Raw genomic sequence first — 23,669 nt, forward strand, 5'->3', positions numbered from 1 at the left:
TCTATCTCTATCTCTATCTCTATCTCCCTCTCTCTCTCTCTCTCTCTCTCTCTCTCTCTCTCTCTCTCTCTCTCCCCCTCTCCCCCTCTCCCCTCTCTCTCTGTTGTCTTTGTGGTCCAGCCAAACACTCTCTTACCACAATGATGAGTAAGAGTTATTTTGGTTTGGGCTTTGTGGTCTCTAGTCTGTACCTTGCTAAATTGTGGGCGACTTAATACAGATTATTTCCTGTTATGTGGCTAAGCACGACATTCTAAAGCTTAGACATTCATGGCCGCTAACAAAGGGATGGAAAGCAAAGTAGAAAGTTGGGGACTTTCAGCCCGGGCGTTTGGCTTTGGCTTTTGTTTTCACTCTCATTTCTCACTCACTCTCCTTTCTGTCTGTGAGTTCGGCCCCTCGTCACCGCCGTCTCTCCCCTTTTTGTTTTCCAGGGGTGAATCAGGCGCTGGCAAGACCGAGAACACCAAAAAGGTCATCCAGTACCTGGCCCACGTTGCTTCATCACACAAAGGACGCAAAGACCACAACATTCCTGTAAGAGCCCCACTGCCTACTCCTCTAGTCTCCTCTCCTCCTTTCTCCTCTCCTCTCTTTGTAGTAGCTCAGCCACATCTTCATCATTGTATTAATCTTAAATCTAATTTATTCAGCTGTAACGTAGCCATGTAGCATTAATGCTCCCTGCTCCTCTCTGGTCCCTCAGTGCAGTTCTGTGGTGTAACCCAATATGGCTTGTGTCTGACATAAGCGCTTGCAGGTGTTAACACTTCCATCTGTTTATCCATAACAAACAGCCCGAATCTCCCAAAGCATTCAAGCTACAGGCAAGTGTATCTCTCCACAAATGTGTGTTGATGTAATGTGTGTGTGTGTGTGTGTGTGTGTGTATGTCGCATGCCCGTCTCTCCAGCTGCCCTAATGACGCCGGCAGACTAAATCCCGGCCGTCTTTATGAGGCGTTTGTTTGTCTCTGTCTCTATTTAAAGTCCCGTGAATCTGCCTCCCAAAACAGAAGGGACTGATTTATTACAAGTGCGCAGATTTGTTTAGTCGGACACACGCACATGCACACGTACACGTACACGTACACACACACACACACACACACACACACACACACACACACACACACACACACACACACCAGCCATAGCTCACATCTGTTATTAAACACACTCACATCATCAGAGCTTTAACTGATGCTGGGAGGACCACAGCCACACCAAACATCTTCTGTTAAATTCACTGTTATATCCCAGTGTGATGAAGATGTGTTGCATCATCATTAGAGGTGACATCGCTCTCAAATGATGCTGTAATTGATCTCACGCCGGCCATCTTGCTGGGGTAGATGATAGATATCAAAACATCAAACATTTCATTCGTTCATGCATGTTTTTCTTCCCTTGCATGTGTTTTCTATCGGTCCTTTCTTGTCAGCTTGGCCTGATGTTTGGACGCTGCAGCCTCACCTGGAGTCTCACCTGTGTGTGTTAACATAGATGAGCCTCAGTAATGTGGTTAAACTCTTCTCCTCTCCATCCTTTGTCTATAAAAACATTTCCTCGCTCGTTCTTCTGCTTGCAGCCATTCTCAGTCTCCCGTAAATCTACTAGTTATCAGTAGTGTTATGTAGTTATGTAGTGTGCGTCTGCGCTCCCTTGCCATAACACACCATACACACTGACCGTGCTGCTGTTCAGAGGCCAAAGGAATGCACACCGGGAGATGGAGGGATGATATAGAGGAGGAGAGGAGTTTGAAGGGGGGAACATGTACTGTTGGACAGAAGAGGTGAAGTCATCAAAGAAAGGGAGCAAACTGTCATATTATTAGTGGAAAACATGGGAGTATGTTTGTTCTGTAGTAGCAGGCTTTAGTTTTCATTCGGACAGATGAGCGGAGTGTTCCTCCAATAATTAGAGCACTTCCTTCAGGAATGAGCGATTTCTTATTTATCGGCAATGCGTTGAAGTGCAGCTGCCATCATCAACATCTGGACTCTACATCCTGTCACACAGATCTGTAGAAGCACACGAGACCCTTAAAGCAGTTTGTTACAGCAGCTGGTCCACACACACTTAGCCTCAAGAAGATTGAAGAAGAAGAAGATTGGTCCAAAGTCCCAAGTCAGTATCCAGGCTCAGCTGGCCCAGATCTTGAATGAGGATGATGATGATGATGATGATGATGATGATGATGAAGGCAGCAGCTCAGGGCCCCAGATGAAACTCTGCTCACTCCTGCCCACTCAGACTGGTGCAGAGCCCTGGAGTCAAATCAGGGCGTGGTCTCTGTGGTCCCCTGAGTGGCAGCTTTGGTACCGGAGATGATCTCTGTGGTGCCTGAGTCCAGGAGGGAGAGCATTTAGCATCTGTGTGTGTGTGTGTGTGTGTGTGTGTGTGTGTGTGTGTGTGTGTTTGTGTGTGTGTGTGTGTGTGTGCATGCGTAGGGGAGTTAGAGGTTTTGGCAGCCCAGGGGAATGTCCCAACCACACATTAACTCCAGTTTTGAGATTTGGGTGGAGGCCACCATCCCCGTGATGGCGTATAGTTGTCTGGATATATACGGTGTATCTTTACAGACGTAGGAATGCGCCGGCCGGAAGGAGGTTCTCTCTCCTCAAACCAAACGATTCACTTAATATAGGACATATGTTGAAAACACACCGACTGGAGTTCTGTCAAACTGTTTGCTTGCCTTGGCTCCTTAAACTGGTGGAGTCCCCTTGATAATATCACTTTATACTGCCGCCCACATGATCACGATACACCATACGTCCCTCTGAAGGACTGGGTGAGCAGATTGATTGGCTACATCCTTCTGTGTCTGCTGTGAGACTCCGGGGTGATGACATGATGATGATGAAGGCAGCAGCTGACAGGTCGTTGTCCTCTTACCTGTCTGTCCTCTTCCACAGGGTGAGTTGGAACGCCAGCTCCTGCAGGCCAACCCCATCCTGGAGTCTTTCGGCAACGCCAAGACCGTGAAAAACGACAACTCGTCTCGCTTTGTGAGTTTACTCTGCTGTTTAAAGGATCATTTCTTTGTGTTTGAACAAATGTACAAACAGAATCAACAACACATGTAGATTTATCTCAACTCTACTGCGACTTTTGGTGAAATATTCATGTTTACATTCAAACTGTACAGGCGGTCCAAGTATGAAGAGATGAGATATGAGTGATTCTTCATACTGAGCAGTGTGTCGGCTGTCTGCTCTTCCTTATATTGAGTCTTTGGAGGGATTCTTAGCTGCACCATTGATGCAGGAAATCCACTCAGAAAGGGCCAACCTCCACCAAGGCCAAACATTTCTCTTTAACTTGCCATAACAACCAAAACATGCATTTCTGTGTACATTTGAACTGTGTACATGAATCTGACACCCAGCTATGTCTAGATTCTAGATGTTTGTGTCTATTTCAATATCATTTACAAGGCATTTGATGGAAAAAAGGGATTTATTATGAGAATCAAAATGTGAATGTGCATGTCAGAGCGCTAAGTGAGGAGTTACAGGAATCACAACAATCTCCTCTCCAGCCGTTTCATTGGCTCTGCTGTTTGTGTGAATAAGTGAACCACATGGCCAAGATCAACCCACAAAGAGTTCTATTCACATGAATCACTGGCTTCTTTAGAGGAGATGCAGTGAAATAACACACATGCACACACACACACACACACACAGGGAAACTGTCCGGAAACCACAGACATGCCTGAGATTCCTTCTGACCTGTAACCTGGCTTTACCTAATATAGGCATTCTGTTCTGTGTTCCATGTCTATCTGCCATGATCCACATGAGGGGCATTAAGAATAGTACAGTGTCTGAAGTGAGAAGAGACAGATTGATGACTGAGGCACACAGACACACACACACACACACATCTGTGAAATGTTCCATTGCTTTCCCAGCAGTTCCTTAACAGAATGACCTGCACACATCTTAACTGCAGCATATTCTTTTTTTTCTGCAGGGGAAGTTCATCAGAATCAACTTTGATGTCACAGGCTACATTGTCGGGGCCAATATCGAAACTTGTATCCTCGTCCCACGGACTGGCTGAGGCAGCACAAAGAGACAGAGTCAGACGTGTTGAGTGTAGCTCTGAGCTATAGGGAGCAGTGGTTATACAGCTCACCAAGGCTGGAGCCGCACCATAAACTTACAGATTCTGTTGTGTCAATGTTTTGTTAGAGGCACACAGTTTTGTTAACCACATATGTATAGGCCCTCTTTATATTTATTCTTATTTATTTTTAGTTAGCCTCAAAATCATAAATGTGTCATAAACATGGTAAACCAGTAGCTGCAGATGTGACTGAGCTCCATGTTGTGGTACAGTCCTTGACCTCAGCTCTTAGACCTTCTGGAGAAGTCGAGGGCCATCAGACAGGCCAAGGATGAGAGGACCTTCCACATTTTCTACCGACTGCTGGCAGGAGCTGGAGAGCATCTTCGAAGTGAGTGAAACAGATATATTCAGACTCAGCCGCTGTGTTTCCTTCCATGAGGTGGATTCATCTGTGCTCAGTACAGATGCAAATATAATCTGCATCTGCTCCCAATGAATTGAATTGATTAGTGATTTATTTGTTATGTTTTAGTTGACATTTCTGAATCAAAAATGTAATGGGTTCTGTCTTGGGCCATGCTCCATCAGTTTCCCTGACAACCCTGAACAAAAACAAGCGCAGGTGATAGTCGGCTTACAGGTGGAGACAAACAGAATCAATGTCACCCATGAGATCAAGGATGTTTGTTTAGAACACAACTAAAGTAAGAGAGCTTTTAAAAACTGTATTTCCCTGATCTCTGTCCTCTTCGTCTCCTCAGCCGACCTGCTTCTCGAAGGCTTTAACGATTACCGCTTCTTGTCCAACGGGAACATTCCCATCCCCGGCCAGCAGGACAAAGACAATTTCCAGGAGACCTTGGACGCCATGCACATCATGAGCTTTAACCACGAGGAGATTGTTTGTGAGTAGGACTGACATACATATCTGCCCCTGTGTACAATCTCTCTGTCTCTACCTCTCTTAGCATCATACCTCCACTCTCTGTCTTTGCCAGGCATGTTGAAGGTGGTCTCTGCTGTGCTGCAGTTTGGAAACATTATGTTTAAGAAAGAGAGGAACACCGATCAAGCTTCCATGCCTGAGAACACAGGTACACACCTCACACACACACACACACACACACACACACACACACACACACACACACACAGCTTCTTGCCAGTGACAGTCCAAGGAATGAAATATGAGGTGGAAGTTCTGACTTGGACCGTATCGCCTCAGATTCAGTTGTGACTGAACTCCATTTGCTGTATTTAACCTGATGAGTCTTATTGTCCCCTTTTCCTTGGCTCGCTCAGCGGCACAGAAACTGTGCCACCTGCTGGGAATTAATGTGATGGAGTTCACTCGAGCCATCCTCACTCCGAGGATCAAAGTAGGGCGAGACTACGTCCAGAAGGCTCAGACCAAAGAACAGGTGAGATCCTCTCTTCCTCCCTGTGAGCTGAGTTACGTCCGCTATCCAGGGTTTGTTGTGTTTTAAACCTTAAATCTATGCTTTGATGTATTTCTGTTTAAGTGCATGGGTCAGACGTTTATGTTTAGACTATCAGGCTAATGTTTTGTCTTCACTGGAGGCCATGGTTTGACATCACACCGTGCTAAATCCACAACACTGTTTACATTCTGATATTAAATCATGCCATGTTATTAATGCTCTGTGTTCCCCAGGCGGACTTTGCTGTTGAAGCCCTTGCTAAGGCAACGTATGAGCGGCTCTTCCGCTGGCTGGTCCACCGCATCAACAAGGCTCTGGACAGGACCAAACGTCAGGGGGCCTCTTTCATCGGAATCCTAGACATAGCCGGCTTTGAGATCTTTCAGGTACTCAGTGTTTTTCTGTCACATCACATGTTCATCTGTTAATGTCATCGCAAAGAAATTCATTCTATATAAACCTACCTAGTTTTACTGATTTGACATTCTTCCTTTTCCAGCTGAACTCCTTCGAGCAGCTGTGCATCAACTACACCAACGAGAAGCTGCAGCAGCTCTTCAACCACACCATGTTCATCCTGGAGCAAGAGGAGTACCAGAGGGAGGGCATCGAGTGGAGCTTCATCGACTTCGGCCTGGACCTGCAGCCCTGCATCGACCTCATCGAGAGGCCGGTGTGTTGCTTCTCTGTCTCTCTTCTCTTGAGTGTGTGTTTGTGAAGGAATATGTGAGTGTGACACATGTGTGCTTACAGACAAACCCTCCTGGTATTCTGGCTCTGCTGGATGAAGAGTGCTGGTTCCCCAAAGCCACAGACAAGACCTTTGTGGACAAGGTGCTCCAGGAGCAGGGCACACACAGCAAGTTTCAGAAACCACGGCAGCTCAAGGACAAGGCTGACTTCTGCATCATCCACTATGCAGGGAAGGTACGTACTGTGTATCATGGGTCACCAGGAGGCCATGCTGGACTGCACCGGGGGTCAATGATGTGCTAGATTTGAGTGAAAACAGTTTCTGGGCCTTGACAGTTTTGATCGATGTGACTGAGTAAAAAATATGAGGTCTTGTTTTTCTTTTTAATGTCATTTAGAATCTGTTGTCTTTTCTCAGGCTTTTCCAGTTTCTGTTAGTATTGAGCTTTGTTTTCTACCCGTCCTGACAGTGTTTTCTTTATTAAATGAATTATTTGATGTTGGCGGTATTTTTGTTTTGGCAACATTTCCTTCAGCTTTTGGGGATTTTAGCTTTCAGACTCAGCAGCATGTTTGTCAGTTAAATGGCCAGTAAAATATTGGAGAGAAATAGGATCTGCAACTCTGATCTTTAACTGAATATCAATAACTGTCAGAAGATGTTGCATTACTTTCCATTGCGTCCCATAGCTCATGTGCATCACCCCCCCCCCCCCCCCCCCCCCCCCCATTAGAGCGCAGCGGCTAGAAGAGGAAGAAGCAAACACTTACGACCAAACTCAAACCAACCAGTGCCTCTTAGAGTCTGGACACAAGCTTCACTCCTGGCACAGCTTCAGTAAAGAGGCAAATAAGGGAACGTTTTCTTATTCTATCACTTCCATAATGTCTATCCTCCGCTGTCAGCTGGTGTTGTGCTTGCTGATGTGGCAGCAGGAAGGTGACGGTCCAGCTGTGGTCCAGAAATAGGTACTTGGATACTGTGTTCATCACTTTCCTCAGGCAGCAGAGAGAGAGAGAGAGAGAGATAGAGTTACTCTGTTACCCAGCTTGTCTTTTCGCTCGATGTACTTTCTTATTGAAGTGGTCATTTTAATGGCCCAGTAAGAATTGTTTACTTCAGTATATTTCTTTGTTTGCTGTCTTGCTCATGTCTCTCTTTGGTCAGTTGGCCAGATTCAATGCACATTACTGAAAATCATCACTCCTGCCCACATATCCATCCATTTGCTCTCTTTTCCATATGCAACAAAACTTTCTGGCCTGTGTCTTAAGGCAGCAGGCTTCAGTCCCGTGAGGGCACGTTCAAGTAGGTCATTGCCTCAAAACAAAAGCCCAGTTGTCTAACCGCTGCTGGAGGAAACCCACATCTGGTTCACATTGGTGTGATATTGACTCTACACTGCCTGCTGGTTACATAATGGAGGGTTTTTTCTTCTCAACGTTCACCTTTGTGTGGTGGTCTGCCACATTCCAGAGTGAACCCTGCCACTCATTACGAGGAAACTGATATCAACTCAGGGCGATGAGTTTGATTAGCAGGCTCTCAGTCATCTGTATGAGTGAAAGAGAGGAAGAGGTCATACCTGAACATCCGACCTAACCTGAACCCTATTACGGCAAACTGGCTGAACTTCAGCCAGATATTGAAATGTATCCAGTGCTCAGCGCTCCAGTCAGCAATAAATCTGAACCTCGTCAAATAAATCTCAGTCGGCAGTGTGATATTGAAAAGGAAAATAGTGCAAACATTGTGAGTTTGCCTTTCCAGGGCTCTGATGGAACCCATATGGAGATCTTACAGTTCGTATCTCAGGTTGCTTATCATGTAATGTTCCACTTAGGTCCAACATTCCTCCATCATTTTCTCCATCAGATCTTTCAGGATGATACAAAACTAAAAGCCAACATCCACACATCATGTGGATACAGATGGGGATCCTGTTGTAGGGGTCATCTCACCTCTATAGGGTCATTCAGCAGAGGGTCTATCAGGGGTTAAGAACTGGAGCATGATGCATTCAGACACAACCATAGCTCCAGATTGCCATTTGTTCTCAATTTAGTTATTTACTTCTCTAACATGTTTACATCACTGATATATATAACACAGTCTGTAGGTGTTGCCTCAGGCCTGATGCAGCTGCTCAGGAGAACAGAAGAGAGCCTTAAAGAGCTACACTTTGTAACTTTCTAGCTCAGGTTTATTTCACATTAAAGCAAAAAGGTGACGCAATCAAAACTATGAAAGTGCCAAGAGGAACGAGAGGTTTTGCCATTTCATAGTTTGCTCTGTAGTGTCATGGTAAACAAAGGAAAGTGATTAAATCCTGCATAAGTGAGGGTCGAGCAGGAGATCTGATCGTTTCCCCAAACTATACCAGAGGAGGCCAACACCGTTTCTCAACATTGAATTTGTCTTTCTCAGGGACTTAAGTTGGGAAACGTTCCAGCGTGACAGCTGAAATAACACCGAGGCGTCCCTGTGTTTCCTCAGGTGGACTACAAGGCTGATGAATGGCTGATGAAGAACATGGATCCTCTGAACGACAACGTGGCCACGCTGCTGCACCAGTCTACTGACAAATTTGTGGCCGAGCTCTGGAAAGACGGTGAGTCCATGAACACAGATTGCAGACGCTGACATTTAAAGCCCAAAGCAAATTCTTTTTCTTAACTCTTTCTAGGTTCAATCTTTGGTTATAACGATCTTTCATTCTAACTGTGATGAGGTGAGGTTTATCCCACCTCCTGTCTGGGTCACATACTGCAGCGTTTCTTTGAGTCTTTACTTGGGAATGAGTCCTGCCAGCCAGCCAGAGGGCAAAGAGTAAGTGAGCTAAGAGCAGGCAGAACTGTTTGGATCATTGATAAGTTGTATTTTCTTCATAAAAACTGTAATTCACTTCGACATTTATTGTCATTTCTTGTAGGCCTGTGGCTGCCGTAGCTCTAAAGGCCACCTTAGCTTTAAAACAGCTGCGCTTCGATCATAATAATGGACATGGTTGACCTGATATTAACACTTCTTCAGCCCACTTTTTAACACAGATAACATCTAATCTGCATTTGTGAAAGTGTGTGTGCCTGTGTGTGTGCCTGTGTGTGTGTGTGTGTGTGTGTGTGTGTGTGTGTGTGTGTGTGTGTGTGATATTGGTGTGTGTCTCCTGGGTCTCTCTCTTCTCTCTCACCCCCCTGTCTCTCTGTGTCTGTGTCTCTTGCTGTAGACATTCAGACGTCTCAGAGAGCCTCTTTCTATGACAATGTCTCTGGGCTCCATGAGGCTCCAGGTGAATGATAGTAACACTTTGTCTGTCCTGCCGCTACCTTCCAATCATAACCCACAAAGCTTTGCATGGCCGCTCTCTTGATGTACGTGATGGTTGTAATAGCAAATGTTTGCATTCTTCCATCATGCTGACAGCTTACTGGCTGCTCTGTTTCAAAGAATATCCCATTGCTGGAACGTTGACTGAGATGGAGCATTTTGTGTCGTTATCATAAAGAGTTATGAGCGAATATGAGCCACGTCTGAGTGACCGGCACACAAGCTGATCCAAGCCAGTGCACTTCAGTCTGCTGTGAATTCTAAATAAGCTAAACTGAGGATTCCATTCTGCATAAATTGTCATCCAGATGTGAGTTTAACAGGTCGTGTCCCCTTATTTAGCAGACGTCATGTCATAGTTGTGGGTTATTCTGCTAAAGTACACAGCTATAAACTTTCCCAGGTTGTTTATATGAGCTTTGGATTTATTGGTTCTTCGAGGATGAAGTGTGGTTTTATGACAGCAGTGAAACTGGAGATGATTCTGACCTCACATTTACTGAGAAAGTCACAGTAATAAGCTACAAATTGGTCTAGAAAGAAGAAACTGGCTTTTGACAGTAGTTTTTCCTTGTTGTATGGGATGAGAGGACATCATGGAGAGGAGGTGACTTGCAGGGACGTAAAGTAAGATCTCTGGACCGAGGCCCTGTGTTGTAGCTTTACAGTGGCGTTACAGACCTGGCCTGGTGGTTGATGTACTTGGAATAGGCTGAACTGACAAAATGACATAATGTTACATATATTTCTGTGCTTAGGCCGAATCAAATGTCCTGCTGCTGCGTATTTAAACTAAATCCAGTTGACTCTCATCAAGTCCGTCTCTGAAGACAGTGAGCTGAGTGAGAGATGCCTGCAGCTGAGGCTCACTGCTCATAGCTGCCATGACTGTCTGTGTTCTTTCTGTTTACACACAGAATAAGAAAGGGAAAATCCTCAAACTCTCTCTCTCTCACACACACACACACACACACACACACACACACACACACACACACACACACACAACTTTCACCGGAAACAACATCAGATATCCACTTAACATAAATTTTGTGCCATTTTGTTGGCTTTTCTTTTCTGTTTTCACAGAATGTGCCTCACATTGTTCTCTTCACAAAGTGTAATTATGAAAGAATACAATTTCACTCCAGTCATATCATTTACCCACAAATCCCTGTGTTGAACCTGTTGTTGTTGTTGTCGTTGTTGTTGTCTCTTTTTCCAACGCTAGTGGACCGGATCGTGGGTCTGGACCAGGTTGCAGGAATGAATGAGACAGCGTTCGGCGCTGCCTATAAGACCAAGAAGGGCATGTTCCGCACCGTGGGTCAGCTGTACAAGGAGCAGCTGTCTAAGCTCATGGCCACTCTGAGGAACACCAACCCCAACTTTGTTCGCTGCATCATCCCCAACCACGAGAAGAGGGTGAGCAGCAAGACGGTCATACGCACCCCAGCTACTCCATATAGCCATTCTGTATATAATTCATTCATCTTCCTCTTTTTCTCCATGTCCTTTCTCATTTCCCGATTCCTCCTCGTCTTCCTCGTCTCTCAGGCTGGTAAACTGGACCCCCACCTGGTTCTGGACCAGCTGAGGTGTAATGGTGTCCTGGAGGGGATCCGTATCTGCAGACAGGGATTCCCCAACCGCATCGTCTTCCAGGAGTTCAGACAGAGGTAAGGCTCTTCCCCTGATTCAGTGTGAGCGAGGTCATCCTGCCTCATGTAGTCACTCTGATGAAAGATGGTTGATGGATTTGGTGTTGTCCCGCTCTCTGTTCTGCCCAGATATGAGATCCTGACTCCTAATGCCATTCCTAAAGGCTTCATGGATGGCAAGCAGGCCTGTGAGAGAATGGTGAGGAGAGAGCTTCTACAAATCACTATCTGCTCCATTTATGTCAAGAAGATTTCTCCTGTGGTCACAATATTAATATTGGATGATGTCATCTCTTCGCTTTCCTTTTGTGGCAGATCCAAGCCCTGGAGCTGGACACTAACCTGTTCCGTATCGGCCAGAGTAAGATCTTCTTCAGGGCCGGGGTCCTGGCCCACCTGGAGGAAGAGAGGGACTTAAAGATCACTGACATCATCATCTACTTCCAGTCTGTGTGTCGAGGATACCTGGCACGCAAGTGAGCCTCTGTTTCAAGTGTTAATGTGACTCCCATCTGAGTGTCAATCACTGCTGACAGCCACTACGTCCTGTAATCCAGTGGTTTATGTCCTATGAGTGTAAAAAGGAGTGTGTTACAATGTCAGTTTCTACACACTCTCCTATGTTTCTGTGTTTCAGGGCCTTTGCTAAGAAGCAGCAGCAGCTCAGTGCCCTGAAGGTTCTCCAGAGAAACTGTGCCGCCTACTTGAAGCTGCGTCACTGGCAGTGGTGGCGACTCTTCACCAAGGTGTGTGAAGCTGCACCTGAACTACACACAGTCTTTCTCCTCTGATTAGACACACTCTATATAGAAGCACAACCAGCAGGTGAGATCAGAGTGTGTGTTCTGTTCTCTGAAAGCTCTCTGCTCCTCTGCACCTACAGGTAAAGCCTCTGCTGCAGGTGACCAGGCAGGAGGAGGAGATGCAGGCAAAAGATGAGGAGCTGGTCAAGGTGAAGGAGAAGCAGAGCAAAGTGGAGGGAGAGCTGGTGGAGATGGAGAGGAAACACCAGCAGGTCTGTTACAAACAGAGGACCAGTTTAAGTTTTCACTCGTGTCTTTTACCACACCAGGACATTTGTGATGGTAAAATGTGTGTTTGTTCAGTTAATGGAGGAGAAGAACATCCTAGCAGAGCAGCTGCAGGCGGAGACGGAGCTGTTTGCAGAGACAGAGGAGATGAGAGCAAGACTGGCTTCCAAAAAACAGGAGCTGGAGGAGATCCTCCATGACCTGGAGTCCAGGCTGGAGGAGGAGGAGGAGAGAACCCAGGGTCATCAGAATGAGAAGAAGAAGATGCAATCCCATGTCCAGGTGTGTTCAAGGGGTGTGGATCAAAGCTTTACTGCTATAAAGATGTCCTACCTCCAGACACAAACAAACACACACACACGCACACACACACAAAGTTGAGTTATATTAATGTGTATATTTGTGTGTAGGACCTGGAGGAGCAGTTGGACGAGGAGGAGGCTGCCAGGCAGAAGCTGCAATTGGAAAAAGTAACAGCTGAAGCCAAAATGAAGAAATATGAAGAGGACATTTTGCTTCTAGAGGACCAAAACTCAAAGTTCCTCAAGGTCAGACAGAAACAAGCCATAGACATCTAAATTACTGGGACAAGACCAAAGATTTGTATTTTATTTCATTCCTGCCTGCTCATCTTGCCTCCATTAGGAGAAGAAGCTAATGGAGGATCGTATCAACGAGGTCACCTCCACGCTGGCTGAGGAGGAGGAGAAGGCCAAGAACCTTGGCAAGGTCAAGAACAAGCAGGAGATGATGATGGTCGACCTCGAAGGTAAATGAGTTAAGACTAAATATAGTGTTCCAACTGTGCAAGAGTGCCATTGTGTCCTTTCTGTGTCCTCTAAGAGCGACTGAAGAAGGAGGAGAAGACCCGTCAGGAGCTGGAGAAGGCCAAGAGGAAGCTGGACGGAGAGACCTCCGATTTACAAGACCAGATAGCCGAGCTCCACACCCAGACGGATGAGCTGAAGGGTCAGCTGGGGAAGAAGGAGGAGGAGCAGCAGATGATGCAGTCCAGGTAGGAGAGAATGGGATCAGCAGAGTTCACTAGATGTTTGTCTCAGTCCAACTCAAACAGGAGTCTTATATAACAGATACTCCAGTGTTGTGTCACTGAGGCGAGTGTGCTTCCCGTTGTGACTCAGCCGGAGGTAAGTGCTGCGTTCACACCTGCTCTTTTATTTGGCACAGTTTACTAGACTGTGGGACTGCAGGCAGGTATGGAGCAGCAATCTTATAAAAATAAACTCTGAGCGGTGGCTTATTATCGTCTGTGACTCAACCGACCATGAGCACATTTATTTATCCACTCAATCTCACTGCAGTGGAATGTGTTTGTAATGTATATACGTGTGTGTGTGTGTGTGTGTGTGTGTGTGTGTGTGTGTGTGTGTGTGTGTGTGTGTGTGTGTGTGCCATGTAGCAGTCGTGTCCTGGATGAAGCGCGGCTCCATCAGGATCACATTTGGCATCCAAAGAAATCTTTAGTCAATAAACTGCTTTATGTAACTGTCAGGTTGAAATGCTGTCTCTGCTGCCACCTAGTGGAGAGTTGGCACTAGGCGGGCAGCGCATTAGGAACAAGCACAGGTTCACCAAAGCTGCAGCTGAACTGGACGGCAAATGGCAAAATATCAAATGTATTGGTAAATGAGCTAAATGTGCTCTTAATGAGTTATGGGTGTTAATGAGAAACATTCACTCCAGCTGTAAAACGTTCTAATAACACAATATCATAGAAGGGTTCTGTATATGTGAGACTTCATAACTCCAGACATTATAAAAGACTCTAGAAACAATCATACATCTTTTCACCTGAGGTATCTTTTCTTACAGGGGTGAGGATGAGGTGAGCCAGAAGAACAACGCACTGAAGCAGGTGAGGGAGACGCAGGCTCAGCTGTCAGAGCTGCAGGAGGACCTGGAGTCGGAGAAACAGGCTAGAAACAAGGCTGAGAAATTAAGGAGAGACCTGAGTGAGGAGCTGGAGGCTCTGAAGACTGAACTGGAGGATACCCTGGACACCACCGCTGCCCAGCAGGAGCTCAGGTACTTGCTCTGTTTTGCTCCTTCACTCCTTTGCTACTTTGCTCCTTTATACAGTACTGGATCCTAAACCTAACTCTTAACTGTTCTCTCCTCTGTAGGAGCAAGCGAGAGCAGGAGGTGGCGGAGCTGAAGAAGACCATCGACGAGGAGACCAAGAACCATGAGTCTCAGATCCAGGAGACTCGGCAGAGACATGGCACGGCTCTGGAGGAGCTGTCAGAGCAGCTGGAGCAGGCCAAGAGGGTAACGCTCTGTCACATCTCCATTACGTACCAGCTTAACTATAATACTGCAGATCAACACTGACTGCTCTTGGAAATGTCTAGTTCAAGGCGAACCTGGAGAAGACCAAGCAGAGCCAGGAGAGCGCCAACAAGGAGCTGACCAGTGAGGTGAAGACCCTGCAGCAGGCCAAGACAGAGTCCGAACACAAGAGGAAGAAACTGGAGGCTCAGCTGCAGGAGTTCTTGGCCCGGGTCACTGAGGGAGATCGGGCCAAGGCAGAGCTGGCTGAGCGCACACACAAGCTGCAGGTCAGGGCTGTGACTGCTTCACATTCATCTATTCTGCCAATCAAATCAGTACAACTCTTTGTTTGTCTTATTTCTGCTTTGAGTGTTGCTTTGTTTAACATTTATCACCATGGTGACTCTCTGTACAGACTGAGTTGGACAATGTGTCTGCCCTGCTGGAGGATGCAGAGAGGAAAGGTATCAAGATGACCAAAGATGTGGCCGGGCTGGACAGTCAGCTGCAGGACACACAGGTGAGACACAGCTCAGACCTTCTCTCTCCCTGAGCTTTGGAATCATGTTTTTTCTGGTTGCCTTCAGTTAATCGAGACAAATCTCCTCCCCATTCCCTCTCAGGAGCTGCTCCAGGAGGAGACACGTCAGAAACTGAACCTAAGCAGTCGCATCCGCCAGCTGGAGGAGGAGAAGAACGCTCTACAGGAGCAGCAGGAGGAGGAGGAGGAGGGGCGCAAGAACCTGGAGAAACAGATCCTCACACTCCAGGCTCAGGTAGGACCGTCTCAATGGGGGCGTTTCCCTCAGACAACACAGAGACATTAACATTATTAAAGATAAATAAAATAACTGCTGTAGATCAAAACCATATCTAGTTCTTCACTATAGAGCTGAGGTGAGAACTTCATACGGATTTGACACATAGTACAGTTAGTTACGGTTGCAGCCTGGTGCAGCTGGAGCAACCTAATACTTGTGCGGTTACAGCTGACGGAGAGCAAGAAGAAGCTGGAGGATGATGTTGGAATGATTGAGGGCCTGGAAGAAACCAAGAAGAAACTGCAGAAGGACATGGAACTGACCAACCACCGGCTGGAGGAGAAGACCATCGCCTTTGAGAAGATGGAGAAGACTAAGACCCGACTTCAGCAGGAGTTGGACGACCTGACTGTGGACTTAGATCATCAGAGACAGATTGTCTCCAGCCTTGAGAAGAAGCAGAAGAAGTTTGACCAGGTAGGAGCACCATGACATCATATGGAATCAGATGAGATGAGGTCTTTGATTGAACACACCTAACTGTTCCTGTAGCTGCTGGCTGAGGAGAAGAGCATCTCGGCTCGTTATGCTGAGGAGCGTGACCGTGCTGAGGCAGAGGCCAGGGAGAAGGAGACCAAGGCTCTGTCCATGACCAGAGCTCTGGATGAGGCTCTGGAGGCCAAAGAGGAGCTGGAGAGGACAAACAAGCAGCTGCGTACTGAGATGGAGGATCTGATGAGCTCCAAGGATGACGTGGGCAAGAATGTGAGTGTTCATGAAGCATTTTGTGCTGTAGAACTCTTTACAAACAGGAGATTATTAGGCACATTTAGCAGACAAACTTACAGTTCATGTCCTTCCATCAGGTCCACGAGCTGGAGAAGTCAAAGCGCACGTTGGAGCAGCAGCTGGAGGAGATGAAGACTCAGCTGGAGGAGCTGGAGGATGAACTGCAGGGCACAGAAGACGCCAAGCTGCGTCTGGAGGTCAACATGCAGGCCATGAAGGCCCAGTATGAGAGGGACCTTCAGGGCCGCGACGACCAGAATGATGAGAAGAAGAGGGCGCTGGTCAAACAGGTGAAGGAGAAGCTGCTGTCCTTGGATGTGGTATTGTTTTTAATATCAATCAGCCTCATGAGGAAATGAAGATAATGACATGCAGCCTTATGTTGAAGGTGCGGGAGATGGAGGCAGAGCTGGAGGATGAGAGGAAGCAGAGGGGTCTGGCTGTAGCTGCTAAGAAGAAACTGGAGATGGATCTGAAGGATATAGAGGGTCACATAGAGGGGGCCAACAAAGCCAGAGATGAAGCCATCAAACAGCTGCGCAAGTTACAGGTACACACACTGCACTCACCCAAACCTCTGCTGTGTGATCTCCAAGCCACCCTGTCCTCAGCATTACATCATCTCTGTCTTCATCAGGCCCAGATGAAGGACTACCAGAGGGAGCTGGAAGACGCTCGAGCTTCCAGGGACGACATCTTTGCCTTATCCAAGGAAAATGAGAAGAAATTGAAGAGTCTTGAAGCTGAGATTGTGCAACTCCACGAGGTACGAGGCACTGAGAGAGTTTGAGAGATTCTTGTAAGGTTGTGGGTGTTGATTTGTGACCTTTGACCCCTGCCTGCTCTCTCTGTAGGACCTGGCAGCATCAGAGAGGGCCCGGCGTCATGCAGAGCAGGAACGGGACGAGCTGCAGGACGAGATCTCCAACAGCACCTCTGGAAAGTGAGTTCAGATCTTTATCTGTCCTTATAAAGGTTTATGTTCTGTCCGTCACCACGTGGTTGTGATTGACATCTATCTTCTCCTGTCAGGTCGGCTCTGATGGATGAGAAGAGGAGGCTGGAGGCTCGCATCGCACAGCTGGAGGAGGAGCTGGAGGAGGAGCAGGGCAACATGGAGCTCCTCAACGACCGCTTCAGAAAGACAACCATGCAGGTGTGGTGAGATTAGGTCAACCACAGGGGGAGAGAGAGGCTCAGTCTCAGAGGGTTTGATTCTATTTTGTGGTACATATGGACACAACTGGATTGTATCGGAGTTCAAAAGGATTTCCCCAGTTCCCTTCCATAGACACGAGTGTTTAACTTCATCTCTTCATTTTGTGGAAGATATCATTTGGAATATTTAGTCATTTAGTGAGGAGTTGAGATGTAATACTATCTCTCTCTCTCTCTCTCTCTCTCTCTCTCTCTCTCTCTCTCTCTCTCTCTCTCTCTCTCTCAGGTGGACACCCTGACCACAGAGCTCGGCGGCGAGCGCAGTGCAGCCCAGAAGAGCGAGAACGCTCGGCAGCAGCTGGAGCGTCAAAACAAGGAGCTGCGGGCCAAACTGGGCGAGCTGGAGGGCTCGGTGAAGAACAGGTTCAAGGCCTCCATCACCGCTCTGGAGGCCAAGATAGCACAGCTGGAGGAGCAGCTGGAGCAGGAGGCCAAGTGAGAGTCCAGTGCTTCAATCACAGCCCCTCCCCCCCCCCCCCCCCCAGCCCTAACCCCCCCTCATGATGTTCCTCCAACCTTCTCCTGTTTCTCTTTGGCAGGGAGCGAGCAGCCGCCAACAAGATCGTGAGGAGGACAGAGAAGAAGCTGAAGGAGGTCTGCATGCAGGTGGAGGATGAGCGCCGCCACGCCGACCAGTTCAAGGAACAAGTAAGCCATAATAATCATAATAATAACAATAATAATAATAAAACACTAGTATAATGCAGTCAACTATAATACAGTGTGTGTGTGTGTGTGTGTGTGTGTGTGTGTGTGTGTGTGTGTGTGTGTGTGTGTGTGTGTGTGTGTGTGTGAAGGTGGAAAAGGCAAACTCTCGTATGAAGCAGCTGAAGCGTCAGCTGGAGGAGGCGGAGGAAGAAGCCACCAGGGCCAACGCCTCACGCAGGAAGCTACAGAGGGAGCTGGACGACGCCACCGAGGCCAGCGAGGGTCTGAGCCGCGAGGTCAACACGCTGAAGAACCGTCTCAGGTACGGTGGAGACACTCACACACACACACACACACACACACACTGCTCACTCGGGTTTAAGCTGCAGTGTGTTAAACTATTCATAGATTGTTTGTCGTTTGTTGCAAGCTTTTCCTGATCCTCTCTTCTCGTCCCTCCCCCCCCCCCCTCCTCGTGAACCCCAGCAGGCGTGGCGGCCCCATCAGTTTCTCCTCCAGCCGCTCTGGAAGGCGCCAGCTGCAGGTGGAGGGGACGTCCCTGGACCTCCTGTCCGACGACGAGCTGGAGAACAAGATCACCGACAACAACGCCAACGAGACACCAGCGCCTCAGCCCGAGTAGAGGAGGAGGAGCAGGAGCCTTCATCACCACAGATAGTCAGACCACCGCTCCCCTCCCCTCCCCCAGCCTGAGCAGGGACCCTCCTCCCACCCTCGGCCCCCTATCAGCACTTCATTAAAGACTCGGGCCTGAGATTCCTCTTCTTCCCCAACTTTTAGGTTTTCCTTCTCCCTACAATCTACGGTTTGTTCATCATAGGAGTATAAATCAGGTTAGGTAGTTAGCTGAATATTTGTAAATCATCTGCCTCTGCTGTTTGCTTGCATATGAACAGAGAATGTGACTGTAAACAGACTTCCTTCCTCCCATAGAACACATTTCTGATCATCAGTATTGACGATGGCTCAATCCTGACTTGTAACTTTGTGTTTGTTGCTATGATCAGACTTCACTCAGTCACATGCCATAATATATTTTTTATCAAGCCCCAGAATCTATAGAGACCTTTTCCTTTACTCCACATGTACCCAGTAGTTGATGTTGGTTCACATTTGTCCTAGACTATGAACTGAAGTGATGTGGAGCTCTTTGAGGCAGTGATGTGTCGATGATCCTGTTAGAATCTGAACTTTCCTCCTCCTCTTCTGTGTTCTGAACCATGCACACGTTGCTTAACTCTGAATATCTTTGACCATTTGTCTCTCGCTCTACTTTATCCACACTTATCCAATGCCTGGCGTTTTCATTAGTGCTATAAATGGCTTTTAAGTAGTCGATGGGCAGGTCTACACGATCATGTCACCATTTTGTAAATTTGTTTCGCCTCATATTTGTGGCCTTTTCACTCATAAGTGGAAATTAGAAAACAGCCCAAACTGGTTTGTTGAGCATCTCTGGAAAGTGCCTTAGCCATGACCTCATACAGCAGACAGGTGGCACACAGACAACACAAGGAGGGAAGACACAAAAAACGAAAGCAGCTATTGAGATGTTGACTGAAAACCATGTGTTGGATCAAAGGTTGTGTTGTGATCTGGTGGTTTGGTTTGTGTTTGTGTTGTACAAAGTACACTGATTCTTTCTGATGTATGGGTTTGACTGGCTTTCAAAGCTTTAGCACCCGGAGAAGGACGGGTGTTAGGACTTCACTGAACTGGCTGTTGACCACCAGATATTATTCAGCATCTCCTGTTATTTTCATGTAATCCTTTTTTTTTTGTAAAAGACCAATAAACATATTCGTAGACAGATTTGTTTGTATAGTCGGGTGTTTTAGCTTCTTTTGAGCTCAGGTATCGCTCACTAATCTGACTGCTGCTAAGACTCCTTTACACTTGGATGTGTTATTAGAAAGACAGAAATGTTACAGTTAAGGTGGAACATTTTTAATTGTAACTGTAAGCACGGGCTCAAGCGGGGTCAGATGAAGACACAAAGTTGACCGACACTGATGGATCTGCAGCTGGCCAGCATGGCTAATTTTCCTACAACTGCCCTTTTTGGGATTTATCACAAAGATAAGAGAATATAGCTCCAAGTTACTCTTAAAAACAATTCATAATTGCGATTCACGAATTGGACTGCTCAACCATGACATTGTGCTGTCTGTCATAGCTCATCTCAGGTTTCAGCTGACATGACTTGTTTGCTGACATTCCACTCATTCCACTGTGTAGCTGCGCCTATATGAGTGTCTTCAGATAGTCACTGACTGTACCTGAGTGTCTGATCAGCTCTCACAGGTAAGGGACCTCAGTTACAGATCATTTACCGTAATTTTCGGACTATAAGACGCACCTGACTATAAGCCGCAGAAGCTAAATTGAATGATGTGTACATACTGTATATAAGCCGCACTGGACTACAAACCGCCGGTTTTTTAATGTTTAATTACCATATGTAAGGGTTCGTGCACAGAGGGGATTGTCGGGAAAGAGGCGGCTGTTTGAGGAAGCTCCCATTTATTAACATTTCAACAAACAAGTTGCATATTCGCATAACGTTTTCAAGTGTTACCATTTAGTGCAAAAGTAGCTACAGAACATGTGCTATGCTGTGTAAACTGTACTGTATCACATAGCGTTTCAGACACACAAACTTTTCAACTTTCAAACTTAAACGGTGCGCTCCCAGCGCACGTACCGGCAGTGATCTACAGCAGTTGTCCTTGGCATGAAAAAGATTGGAAACCACTGATCTACATTATAGCCTACAGTAGTGCCATGACAAAAGCAAAGCTTACGGCGCTTGACGAGGCAATATCAATTTCCATAATGAGGGTGTCTCACAAACTGTCTCGCTCTGATAATGTCCGTCTGTCTCGCTGCCGTTCTGTCTCTCGTACCACTCGCGGTTCCACTTTCACTTTTGCGCGCTCTTTTCCGGCCTCCGCAGGACTTCCGCCCAGTGTTGCCAGGTGTACGATAATTATCGTATTTGTACGATAATTTTGCCCTCTGTACGATGTACGATCAATAATCCCAAAAAAGCGGGGTCAGATGAAGACACAAAGTTGACCGACACTGATGGATCTGCAGCTGGCCAGCATGGCTAATTTTCCTACAACTGCCCTTTTTGGGATTTATCACAAAGATAAGAGAATATAGCTCCAAGTTACTCTTAAAAACAATTCATAATTGCGATTCACGATTTATGACTGCTCAACCATGACATTGTGCTGTCTGTCATAGCTCATCTCAGGTTTCAGCTGACATGACTTGTTTGCTGACATTCCACTCATTCCACTGTGTAGCTGCGCCTATATGAGTGTCTTCAGATAGTCACTGACTGTACTGAGTGTCTGATCAGCTCTCACAGGTAAGGGACCTCAGTTACAGATCATTTACCTTAATTTTCGGACTATAAGACGCACCTGACTATAAGCCGCAGAAGCTAAATTGAATGATGTGTACATACTGTATATAAGCCGCACTGGACTATAAACCGCCGGGTTTTTTAATGTTTAATTACCATATGTAAGGGTTCGTGCACAGAGGGGATTGTCGGGAAAGAGGCGGCTGTTTGAGGAAGCTCCCATTTATTAACATTTCAACAAACAAGTTGCATATTTGCATAACGTTTTCAAGTGTTACCATTTAGTGCAATAGTGTGTTGCACAGTCATCATGGCCGTACCTATAGCCATTGCAGCTGCTCAAGCAATTTCCAGCGTTCTTCCAACACATCGCCAGTGCACCATTGAGGTTACCAATGATTGTTCCAACTACACTCTTCGTAACCCCAGGTAACTGCATAAAGATTTCCACTTATTCATAAACCGATTTCACAGCTCTGTCCTTGTTTCATTTTTAAATTTTTCTCCCTGTTTTCTATAAAAATTGTCATTTCCAGAATATTATCCCTGAAATTTTTTTTTTTTTTTAATGCTCTTCCATATGAATTTCCTTCTGTTTGTATGACTAGTGAGTTCCTCAACAGAGGAAGGTGTTCCATACCTTTGTCTCCGACTATTGCGTCTTCCAAATCTGCGAGTGCCCTTTTCACCAAGACCCCTCATACAGCGCGTGGATCTGTAGGCGTCTTTACCTACGATCTCGTCAGGAACGACACCAAACAGTCGGTTGGGAAGATGGCAGTGCTGTTCAATGTGCCGTATGACTTCAACCTGTACAGAAACGGCTACGCAGTGGGGATCTTTGACACGAGCAAAAGCTGTGATTATGGTCTTTATCATCAGATGCACAAAGAGAAACAAAACATGTTTGTTCGGGAAAAGGCAAAAGGCCCAAGTCTCTGTTATAGCGACAAAGGTATCACCATCAGGGCCAAAATGACAGACACATACCAGCCTGTCATGAAGGTGGAAGTGACTGATGAGTGAGATGAGAGTCAGAGCTGCTGCTTACATATCCTTCAGTAATATCCATCCATATCTTCCTCTACATTCATTTTCTGATGCTGCTTGTTTGCATTAATACTACATTATAAAAGGTTTATGGGTTAATCATCTGTTGAGTTCAAAGCTTTAACTTGCAAAAGAATAAATTCAATCATACATATATGTAGAAGTAAAATTGGAATGAAAAGTTTGTGAAATAGAAATATAAATGAGCATAAAATGGAAAGTGCTGACTAGAGATAAGTAACACTTTGTTTTCACTCCGTGCTAATAAATGCATCCCGAGTGAAACACTGCAGTGAGGTTCTTCGCCTGCCACAAAACCTGCTTTGTGTGTAATGTGCATTGAAATTCTGAATGCTACCATCATAAAACCTTGTATGTGAAACGGTGTGATTGTATTTGAAACAGATGTACACATGCAACAAAATCTGCAACCCCTATAAAGCCTGATGGGTTCATCTCTGTGTCTGGTCTGTGTTCCTCCGATATGTCAACAGAGCTCATTATTAACCGTTTGTAGTCCAAGTCACAGCAAGTACACCCTCCACTTTACCGCGTCTGCCATTTCACTCAGCTCCAACATTTTTAATAGAATGCCAACCTACATAGCAACACTTTCTATAGAAACGCTTATATAGAAAATATCAGATTAGACAAGATGCCGACTCCCATAGTAAATGACACTTTGTTTTGTTTCTGTTGCTCCTCTCAGCCCAGCTGGTCCACTTGACCTCATCCTCCCGCTCCCGTCTCTCCTCAGATACTGTTATAGACGGACTATCACGGTGCTGTTCCACTTCACTTCCAATTTCCAATTCCCCAGATTTAGTGCAATCACTCTTAGTCTACTGCAGCAGAATTGAAATTGCATATAATATGATATAATCTATATAAAAGGAGTGAACAGTCAGATCAGTAAGACTGTAAATCACGTCACCAATCAGATTGAGCCTGTCGACCACTACATGCAGTATCAGCAAGATTCACAGCCTAAAACGGTGTGTGTCATCTTCATCATGACGTTTACTTTCTTTCTTTCTTTTTGAACTCAGAGCTGTTGCAGACGGTTCGGCCCTCTCTTCCGCTGCTTTGTACCCGCCCAGCGACCCAGCCAGCGTGTGCATCGCCCGAGTCAGCCACAGTGGGTCAGCGAGCCCTTGTAGTGACATACCAGCCTGTCATGAAGGTGGAAGTGACTGATATATATATATATATATATATATATACTGTATATATATATATATGTATTATTAATTATTAATTTAATTCACAACAAT

General features: G+C 46.2%; 2 protein-coding genes across 4 annotated transcripts in view; both read left to right on the forward strand.

Moving 5' to 3' along the window:
* LOC143011648 (myosin-10-like) overlaps positions 1-20,050 on the forward strand; it is a 44,673-nt gene extending 24,623 nt beyond the window's left edge. Inside the window, exons 5-42 of one of the 2 annotated variants that reach the window (XM_076164594.1) lie at positions 435-537; positions 798-827; positions 2,924-3,016; positions 3,987-4,050; positions 4,375-4,473; positions 4,847-4,990; positions 5,084-5,179; positions 5,388-5,506; positions 5,761-5,913; positions 6,027-6,200; positions 6,281-6,454; positions 8,718-8,832; positions 10,780-10,973; positions 11,106-11,227; positions 11,339-11,408; positions 11,525-11,685; positions 11,847-11,955; positions 12,093-12,224; positions 12,316-12,522; positions 12,651-12,788; positions 12,886-13,009; positions 13,084-13,255; positions 14,074-14,286; positions 14,385-14,529; positions 14,613-14,819; positions 14,948-15,052; positions 15,156-15,308; positions 15,522-15,770; positions 15,846-16,058; positions 16,160-16,372; positions 16,471-16,632; positions 16,720-16,848; positions 16,937-17,025; positions 17,115-17,238; positions 17,527-17,735; positions 17,840-17,948; positions 18,098-18,270; positions 18,435-20,050. In XM_076164594.1, the coding sequence (XP_076020709.1) occupies positions 435-537; positions 798-827; positions 2,924-3,016; positions 3,987-4,050; positions 4,375-4,473; positions 4,847-4,990; positions 5,084-5,179; positions 5,388-5,506; positions 5,761-5,913; positions 6,027-6,200; positions 6,281-6,454; positions 8,718-8,832; positions 10,780-10,973; positions 11,106-11,227; positions 11,339-11,408; positions 11,525-11,685; positions 11,847-11,955; positions 12,093-12,224; positions 12,316-12,522; positions 12,651-12,788; positions 12,886-13,009; positions 13,084-13,255; positions 14,074-14,286; positions 14,385-14,529; positions 14,613-14,819; positions 14,948-15,052; positions 15,156-15,308; positions 15,522-15,770; positions 15,846-16,058; positions 16,160-16,372; positions 16,471-16,632; positions 16,720-16,848; positions 16,937-17,025; positions 17,115-17,238; positions 17,527-17,735; positions 17,840-17,948; positions 18,098-18,270; positions 18,435-18,591 (5,443 nt within the window). In that variant the 3' untranslated portion in view covers positions 18,592-20,050. The remainder of the gene's footprint in view (positions 1-434; positions 538-797; positions 828-2,923; positions 3,017-3,986; positions 4,051-4,374; positions 4,474-4,846; positions 4,991-5,083; positions 5,180-5,387; positions 5,507-5,760; positions 5,914-6,026; positions 6,201-6,280; positions 6,455-8,717; positions 8,833-10,779; positions 10,974-11,105; positions 11,228-11,338; positions 11,409-11,524; positions 11,686-11,846; positions 11,956-12,092; positions 12,225-12,315; positions 12,523-12,650; positions 12,789-12,885; positions 13,010-13,083; positions 13,256-14,073; positions 14,287-14,384; positions 14,530-14,612; positions 14,820-14,947; positions 15,053-15,155; positions 15,309-15,521; positions 15,771-15,845; positions 16,059-16,159; positions 16,373-16,470; positions 16,633-16,719; positions 16,849-16,936; positions 17,026-17,114; positions 17,239-17,526; positions 17,736-17,839; positions 17,949-18,097; positions 18,271-18,434) is intronic. The other variant, XM_076164595.1, reaches the window with a different exon arrangement.
* A 155-nt stretch (positions 20,051-20,205) lies between these two features.
* On the forward strand, positions 20,206-22,841 carry LOC143011650 (uncharacterized). 2 transcript variants are annotated; one of them, XM_076164598.1, is made up of 3 exons: positions 20,206-20,273; positions 21,651-21,774; positions 21,954-22,841. In XM_076164598.1, exons 2-3 carry the CDS (start codon positions 21,656-21,658, stop codon positions 22,369-22,371), a joined length of 537 nt encoding a protein of 178 aa, XP_076020713.1. In that variant the 5' UTR covers positions 20,206-20,273; positions 21,651-21,655; the 3' UTR covers positions 22,372-22,841. The 2 variants fall into 2 exon arrangements, with proteins under 2 accessions (XP_076020713.1, XP_076020712.1); XM_076164597.1 differs by lacking the exon at positions 20,206-20,273 and adding an exon at positions 20,979-21,348.
* The last annotated feature ends 828 nt before the right edge of the window (positions 22,842-23,669 follow it).

This window comes from Genypterus blacodes, unplaced genomic scaffold, assembly GCF_046128005.1.
Source record: "Genypterus blacodes isolate CSIRO-AG114 ecotype Tasmania unplaced genomic scaffold, CSIRO-AGI_Gbla_v1 ptg000137l_1, whole genome shotgun sequence".
NCBI lineage: Eukaryota > Metazoa > Chordata > Actinopteri > Ophidiiformes > Ophidiidae > Genypterus > Genypterus blacodes.

Excerpts from the sequence above, each read along its gene's own strand:
- LOC143011650 (XM_076164598.1), top strand. The coding sequence starts at position 21,656 with ATGGCCGTACCTATAGCCATTGCAGCTGCTCAAGCAATTTCCAGCGTT. Across the intron at positions 21,775-21,953 it reads TACACTCTTCGTAACCCCAG|TGAGTTCCTCAACAGAGGAA; the intron begins GTAACTGCATAA and ends TTGTATGACTAG.